Source organism: Eutrigla gurnardus (genome assembly GCF_963514095.1).
Source record: "Eutrigla gurnardus genome assembly, chromosome: 22".
NCBI lineage: Eukaryota > Metazoa > Chordata > Actinopteri > Perciformes > Triglidae > Eutrigla > Eutrigla gurnardus.
Window position 1 is genome coordinate 16,836,809 of NC_139933.1, and position 8,942 is coordinate 16,845,750.

The 8,942-nt window shown below is 45.8% G+C and overlaps 1 protein-coding gene across 1 annotated transcript; it reads right to left on the reverse strand.

Annotated features, from left to right (window-relative positions):
* Window positions 1-258: 258 nt before the first annotated feature.
* Window positions 259-8,677, reverse strand: meox1 (mesenchyme homeobox 1). Its single transcript, XM_084040261.1, has 3 exons — window positions 7,722-8,677; window positions 3,582-3,754; window positions 259-999 (listed from the first exon to the last, which is right to left on the reverse strand). Exons 1-3 carry the CDS (start codon window positions 8,221-8,223, stop codon window positions 877-879), a joined length of 798 nt encoding a protein of 265 aa, XP_083896387.1. The 5' UTR covers window positions 8,224-8,677; the 3' UTR covers window positions 259-876.
* Window positions 8,678-8,942: the final 265 nt, after the last annotated feature.

Here is an 8,942-nt window from a genome sequence, read left to right on the forward strand (position 1 = left end):
CTCTCGACCAGGCGGAAAAATACTTGATGCTTAAAGGGATATGCGAGTACACGCACACGATTTATGACCTTTTATGTCGGCCAGAAACAACCGCTTCTCCTCAGTTATCATTTTCTCAGCGACTGTAATATCCGACCAAAAATATCTCGGCGTGATGAAACAATCAGCCGGGAATACAGACGCACCTACCGTCCAATCGTAACTCAACTGTTGCGGGTGGAACAAATTATCAAGATATTTTTCCCATCATTCTTTTTGCAGCAGATGATTTATTCTATTTGCAGAAACAGGCAACATCTGTGTTTTATCAATAACATTCAACATGTATAAAAAAAAAGAATGATTAAAAAAAAGAAAAGCTTGACAGATTAGAAAAAACCCCTATAATCTAGGAAAAATAAACTGAAAAAACCCATCTGATTCTGAGGCACTTATGGCTTGGCAACACTTGTGCAGTCTGCGTTTTCCTAGTTGTAGTCGAGCGTTGAGTTCCGTGATTACGGTGTTGGAGCCGGTGTTGATGCACTCAAACGCATCACATCACGCTCCGACACGTCATCGCCGGCCTCAGCTTCTATCTGGACTCACCGATCTACAATGACCAGAAGGATCGCCTCGAGTGTTTAAAACAAGAGGTGGAGTATTTATCAATCAATAGTGTATCAGAAATGCAGTTCATCGTGGACACAAGTCAACTATTTACAACAGCAAAGTAGATGCTCGTTGATTCGTTCCTGGGAATTTAAACAAACAAAGAGTCTCGTTCCGTTCCTGCAGCTTTCCAGAGAGAGTGGCGTTTGTGCTGCGTCGGCGTCCAGGTGACCCCCCCCACCCCCCAAGGTCACCTCCTGTTTTCGTAACACCGCCCCCCCTTGTTCATTCGGAGCTGGGCGAGGCCGCTGAGTCCATGTCGTCGTTTTCCAGGTCGTTGGGCGAAGACGACTGTCCCCCCTTCACTCGCTTCCACTTCATCCTGCGGTTCTGAAACCACACCTTCACCTGCGAGGGAAAGCAGAGCATCCAGTTAACAGTGTATTTTAAAGACAAACTGTCTTTAAGAAGGTCTTAGTGTTATCAGCATGCATGGACAAAATGTAATCATTTAATATGCAATTAAATAACTGATCATTTTAGGCAAAAACCCACTGATCCTCTCCTATCCCGACAAAGTTCAGTTTCTGACATTTTATGTAATATTATTTTATATAAGATAATTAAAGGCTTTATTGATCCTCTGGTTGTTGCAACAGCACAAGAACAGACATAAATACAGATACGCGTATACATTACATTAGAAAAAAAATCATTATTAGAAATATGCCAAACTAAAATAAGAATAGAAGTAAACTCATTAAAATAGACAACTGCAAGGCAAAAGTTAGAGCAGTCGGATGTGATCAGGCTAAACGCCATTAAAGGATTAAATGTGAATCATTTGTTGAAGCCCTCCTCATATAAAACAATAAGCATATATACTAAGATAACTCTCACACAGACACACAGCAGAATTGTTTTTTTCTCTTTTTATTCACAGAATTTGAACTTGTAACAGGATCACTGTGGCTTTTCTCTCCATTTGGCAATTTTTAGCTAAATTTACAACACGGTCAGCGGAAAAACAGACAAATAATCCCCCACAAATCTCCCAGCGCTGTATAGGAATTGGCTCAGTTTGCCTTTGGCCTTGCGAAGGAGCATGAATTTGTCGGCGCAAAGCTCTCGGTTCTGGCTCAGAAAAAATCCCCTGCAAATGCAGAGGGAGAGTATCGTATAGACGGCGGGTCAGAAGAGTCAACTCTCAGGATGTCGGCCTACACAGGATGTGAGTTTACGGCGTGGACGGAGCTCATCTGCATCGCTGCACCGCTCTGAAATGTGGATGATATCATGCCTCGACTGTCCAGCCAAGAATAGCAGCGAAAACATACACTTCCTGAAATTACATAGAAGATGCAGGAGGGAAAACAACTGGTTCTGTCTGTGACTGAGAACGACGTTTACTGGACGGACGCGGACGCCGAGATGTCAGGTTGAAATCTGGTGCTCGTCTCAGACACGTCAGAGACATCATGGAGTCCCGTTTTATTAACTGAGAATTAACGGCTTGCTTATCGGCAGACATAAGGCTGAACAATTAGTCTGTTAGCATTCAGTCTATTCTAGCGGAGCAACGATACGTTGATTCATCCGGACAGGACGTCTGGTTTGGTTGGCACCATCCTCCATCAGATCAGAACTTTTCACATCTAATAAATAAACGGATTGATTCTCATCATTATTATTTTTATTTTGCCCTGATGTACTGAACCGAACCTTGACCCCAAAACAAAAAAGAGTAAATGGCTGCATTTGTGTGGGACTATTGCTTTGGTGGGTATTTGCAGCAGCAGGGCCGACGTTCATCCCAGAGAAGAACCAGTGTGGCTCGCTGACAAAGGAGGAAGAACGTTTGTATTATCACAGGATTTGTTGCTGTAAGAAAAAAACTATAAAATATCCCCAGCCTTACCATCTAAAAGCATCTGTGTAATGTTAAAATGCAGCGATGCTACGCTCCGAGCTCTTTGTCTTAGTTTGTGAAACTTTTACAGGACAGAATAAAAAACATTTTAAAGTCAATTCAAACTTCACGATGACTCTCGAGGCTCAAGCACACAGAATCTCCGGTCAGTTCCAGGTGACTTCTGCACATCTGACTCCAACATTCTTCCCCCCCGGTCGCAACTCTGGGATTCAAACTCAATCGGCTCCCACGTACCGCGTCCTCCTCCTCGTCCCCGGGTTTTTCTGCACATCGCGGCCGGTCGGAAGGACGGCGAGACGCCAAAGCGTGTAGGACGAGCTGGAAAAGGCCGCGGAGTTGCAGTGGGAGCTCCGAGTGAAGATGGAACCCGGCTGTGAGAGTGTGTCTGTCTGCAGGGGAAGTGTGTGTGTGTGTGTGTGTTGCAGAGGTCTGGGAAATAGATTGAAGCAGCAGACGGCAGTATGTGTGGTCACTGTGGCACCGCGGCCTCATTAGGAGGAGCTGGGACAGCGAGCCTGACAGGCAGACGGGGTTTCATCCAGCAGCATCGACACATGGTCACCCGATTTCACCGAGTCTGGAGCTGCCGCCCACTCGTTACAGCTCATGTCATTCTGCCGCGACCACACCATGAAAAACACCGTGGAAAAAACGCTTCATTACAACCTAAATGCATCTATGTGCATTATTATTATCATCATTATCATTATTATTATTATTATCAGACAGTGGAAGGAGAGACATTAATATTGCGGATGACGCCCACATTAACTAAGTGATGATTACCCTTTTTGATATATTTTGATGTCATTTTGTTGCATTTTATTCTCTTGGAAATCAAATTCAATGAAGTCATGAAGGTGTTTTTTTCCTTGAAAGTTTTTGCTGCTGGAAAAGAAGAGCAGCAGTAACACAGAAAAAGGTAACAGCTAGTTGATGATTCTGAATGAGAGGATTCTTGCATGAAGAGTCACGTTTGACTCTGCAGATATAACAGTCTTGATGACTGAACCCTGTGGTATTAATATAATATTATATTATCATGTGACACGCGTACCTGTCTCTCTGTGAGGTCCAGGTTGACGGCGATCTCGTAGCGGCGCAGCCTGGTCAGGTAGTTGTGGTGGGTGAACTCGGCCTCCAGCTCTCTCAGCTGCTCCTTGGTGAACGCCGTGCGCTCTTTCCGGGCCTTGCAGCTGGAGTCCACCTTAAAACTGGACTCCTGGATGTCTGCAGGGAGACCGGACAGGAAATACATCCAGACACTTTAAGGTGGGTGTTTTCAGATTACTTTCCACAAGACTGATGAATGTTGTTTTTACACAAAAAATAAAGTTGGATATGATACACCTTCATATTTCTTTATAAAGATTATGGACCAGTGGTTCTACTTTTGTCGGACTCGCAGCTACTCTGACTTGAATTAACCCTCCAGCTTCTCGTTGACTGTTAAACTGACCTGAAGGACCTCTTCAACCAACAAACCACAACTCCAAAGACTCTTCATTGGGAGGCCCCTCATATAGTAAACACCAAAACCAGCACTTTAAAAAGGAGAGACCACCCGGACCCGAGCTCACAGGTCCCGTTCACCTGCAGCGCACGTATGTATGCAGCAGCTTTGATGCAAGCGTGCACGTTTCTATTTCTGCTTTATTTATTTGTTTAGGTTTAGGTAGAAATTTGTGCATTAAAGGATTCATTCATGGTGTGAATGTGTGTGTGTGTGTGTGTGTGTGTGTGTGTGTGTGTGTGTGTGTGTGAGTGTGTATCGGGGCCGAGCCCACCAAACCAGCCACAGAGGGACCGAGTTAGGGGAGGAATGCAGCGGAACATCGTTAAAGCCTCTAACAAAAGAACAAAGGTGCGGATGTGTCCAGGTCCAACTGCTTCGTGTGTGTGTGTGTGTGCGTGTGTGTGTGTGTATTTCCCTCTGGAGGAGACTCACATTAACTCATCTCTACATGACAGCAAATACATCAGGACTAAGCCTGAGATATCTCTATGAATGTGGCGGACAGGAAAATACAAATCTGACATGAGTTTCAGACAAAAGTCACAGTTTATTACTAAGTTTTACAGATTTGCCCGGCTTTCATATTCCCTCTTTAAAAAACCTCAATTACCAGGATAAATATAAATGAAATCCGGTTGATTTAACTTAAAACCTCTCGTGTGTGTTAAAGCGAAGAGAGAAAAAAAAAGGGTTCTGGGTAATAATTGTGCGTCGACACCAGCAGCTGATGTAATCTCTAAGAAAATGGTTCTAATTTGTCAACGTGAGAAGTTCTGCTCGGCGGCTGCCAGAGCGGCGGGCCAGAATGTGAAGTGGACTGCTGAGCCGGTGCCAGATGGGACTGGGCAGACCAGGACTGATATGTGTGTGCTGGAGGACCGGCGTGTCATGCCAAAGAAAGAAAAAAAAACCCTTCTTATTGTTGTTTGAGCGTCATTAGTGACGCGGCGCGTCAGGTCTGGTTCTGGAGCTGTGTGGAGCAGGTTTTGGTTAAGACTGGAACACCTGGCAGGGCACAGACTGGTCCTCAGTAAACAGACCCCAATAAATATCCTGCACAGCCAGAGACCGTAAACTTGCAGGGAGAAGGCTTCTGCGCCCAGCAGGCTCCCCCAGACAAACAGCATTTGGTGCCTTTTCGGGCTGGATGGTGCAAAAGTAGTTTGTCTTCATCAGGAGCGAATTAAAGCCGCTGTTACTTTAAATCAAAAACCACAGGTGAAAATTACAGGTGTGACTGAACGCGTAATTTGTGGGTGTAAAAGTGGGGAGCCGGCAGTGAGTGTGTTTTTATTGCTTTTACTTTATTTAAACCTCCTACTTTATTATTTCTAAGCAGAATTCACACAATACATGTTTTTTTCATGAATATAAATAATCTGGTTCGACATTTATAAACACTTTTCATCCAACATGTGAGTGATTTAAACATGTTCATTTGGATTTTTTAAATATGTCTGATCATAAAGCTACGTTACTTTGCATTCGTTTAGTGACAAACACATTTATAAAGACTTAAAAATATGTATTCACTTTATTTATTATAGTTTGTTATCAAACGATTTATACATTTAATTTAATATCCTGTTAATAAATGTTTGATTTTATAATGAAGTTTTCCCCCCAGCTGTTGCTTATCTGGAATTGCAGTCACTATAATACCAAGTATAATAATATTTGCTAATAACAGAGTTTACGTCAAAGTTCCTGTATTATAAACAGAACTTTGGCATTTTTTGGAAACACATTTCCATATCTGTATGAATGCACACACACACACACACACACACACACACACACACACACACACACACACACACACACACACACACACACACACTGTATAGCAGCTCTGTCTGTAATGTGAAAGCCTTGGGGGTATTTTCCTAATATATGCTTCTTCTACCAGCTCGTCAACAGAGAGCGGAGGACTTCTTTCTGTGAAACGCAGAGCCGATGGTCAGACATGTTGCATGCACTCAGTGGGAGATTGTGTTACGGCTTAACGACAGGAAAATGTCAATGGATAAGAATGTAAAAAAAAAAACGTGGGCTCGCAGGCAAAGTGATTTTACCAGACGTGGTCTGGCATGTTTTCAGTGTAGTGAGAGGAGGTTACAATAAGGTAAGAAAGGGAGGGGTGATGGTGGGGGTGGGGGTGGATGGTGGTGGGGGTCTGCACTCCCCCACCATGCCCTTCAATTAGGCTGCTGCAGACATCGGTCACGTCGTTTCTACAAATTATTATTGGTGCTCGGCGTGATCAGATATTTGTAACGTGTGTGATGGAGAAAACTCCACCCAGCGCGGACGTGGATGAAAGTAAATACATATTCGCCACATATTCCTCACGTGTTTCTCCAGCACAAATGTCCAGGATTTATTGATGACTTTTCCTTCTTATTAGGCGTAAAGGTGCAAATGCCATCTGCGTCGCATAAATCATCACAAATTTCAACCGTCTAAAATTTTGATCCAGTTTAGAGTTTATTTTTCCACAGATGAAATATGAGCCTTCCAGATGTGTTGGATGTGGTTTTATTAATATTGTGCCCGGGTGAAATTCTGCACATTCAAACATTAATGCCTTTTAGATTGAGTCGAAATGTAAACACATCCTCTGTCGATTTGGCTGTTAGATGTTCACGCTGTGAAACTTTTGAGAACGACTTTGTCACGGATATTGGTTACTTTTTTTTGCTCCCCGTTAGCAAAGTGTGAAACGTGATCGGTGGGATAAATTGCAGTATAATCCGAAAGCATACCGCGATGCTATTTCAGTGCTTACGGCACATCTCCGGGCAGATACAGGGACACGTGAGGATACGTGAACTCATTCTTTTGTGGGTGAAAAGAAACGTCTTTTGGCAGCGAGCGTGGCTGGAAACAGCGTGTAATAGGAACATCATCTTATTTCGGTTCGCTGGCGTTCGGTGAAGCGGCTGAAAAGTATTTTAGCATGGTCACTTTTTTTCCCTCTTTGACCATTTTAAAGTCGATAAAATTCCTGATTCACAATAAAACACATGAATTTAATTCACTTTTGAGACTTATATTGATAATAAATAATAATTTAAACAATCTGAAGCACCTGTGACGCCCGAGGTCACTTTTCCCCCACAGAAGCCTGATCATAGCGCCATCTGGAACACGGCCACGCCGCTACTAAACAATAGTGCGTTTCCAACGGATATGGGGCCCAATGAAACGTTCAGACGTCCCGTTAATCATCTCAGCCCTTTTTCTGAACAATACGAGGATGCGACCGCTACTTGAAGAAAACACAAAAGTCTCGTCACCTGCTCACCTTTCACATAACGATGTGGTGAGAGTGCTGCGTTTAAGAGCGACGGTGGAATGTGTGCCATACAGGACCTTGACCTACTCGACATCTTCTACACTTTAAAAAGGAGCAACAATGGCATTTTTTTTACATTTGTATGGTTTGGCAAAAAAAAAAAAACCTCATACAATTTTCACTTTTATTGTTTGCTGCTGTTTCCTCAGCACCACACACACAAGTGTAGAGAGACAGAGCGATGTGGACTATCAGTTTTACTGCTCCCACATGTGCTTCCTATTACTGTACGTTTTCCTTTTCTAAGCCTCCTGTGATTCCCTTCTGGACGCCCTCCTTCCCCCATAAAACCCAGCTGACTCCCATCTATCACGGCGACTCACCTGTGACATCTCTCTTCCTCTTGTTGGAGCTCTTCTTGTCGGAGTCGGCCGACGCCACGCTCTGTGGCGAGTACTCTCCCTCCAGGCAGCCTCCGGGCCCGGCCCCTGGGAGCCTGTCCCCCCCTACACTGTCCAGCTCGGGCCCTCCGCCTCCGGCGGCGCCTCCCACCACAGGTGCGACGATGGCGGGGCAGGCCTCGGGCGCTCTCCCCCGCGTCTCGCAGGGGAACTGCCAGTCGGCCCTCTGGTAGCCCCCCTGGCTCTCCTGGTACTGTCTGTCGTCGCGGGGGTAGGCGGCGTGCGGCGCGGTCGGCACCAGGCAGGAGCTGGAGAAGTCCGTGTAGGCCAGGAAGTCGGACTTCTGGTGGAGGGAGAAAGGGGCCTGCTGGTAGGGGGACTGCAGATTGGCTCCGGGGACCCCCGAGTGAGGGTTCCTCATGCAGCCCCAGATGGGGCTGCCGGGGTGGGCGCTCCGCATGCAGCTGCTGGCCGGCTGATCCATTTGTTGAAGCAGAAACACTTCACACAATCTCGACTGAATGTCTCGTAGAGGAGTCGGAAACTCCCCCCCTTCCCCTCCTCAGACAAGTGAGTTCGGACTGGAAATCTGTGTCTCTGTCAGCGGTGAGAAAACATCCACCATTCAGCTGCCTAGATGCACATCGTGGTCTCGGTGCATCCACCTCAGGACTCACTTCTGTCAGACCGTGGACTCTTCCAGCAGCCCAGCAGCCGTGAAGATAGACGCCTTCCTGTGTCAGCGTGCTTCCCCCTCTTCTCTCTCTCTCTGCGAGTGTGTGTGTGTGTGTGTGTGACGTCCGTTGGAGCCTCTGGTCCTGACACTCTCACACACACTTTCCCCTCCGTCTTGCTCTCACACACCCTCTCTCTCTCTCTCACCCTGACTGATCTGACTGGCTTGCGGCTCGGCGGGAGAGCTGCGTCCGCGACTGCACGACTCCCTCCTTGGGCTGGCTGTTTTCACAACTCTTCTAAGGCATTCTTGACAAGCGAGCCCTCCTCCTCCTTTTTTTTCTTCTTCTTTTAAACGTATAGGTGGGAAAGAGTGGCAAGTTTATGGAGTGTAACGTGAGATTGTAGAGGAGGAGCCCTGCCGGCCACATGTTGGTAGTACCCTCCAACCAACCCTGCCTCATCAACTATTAATCACGGGGGGAAATTTTATATGCACATCTAATGGGCTTTCCAGACGCGGGGCCT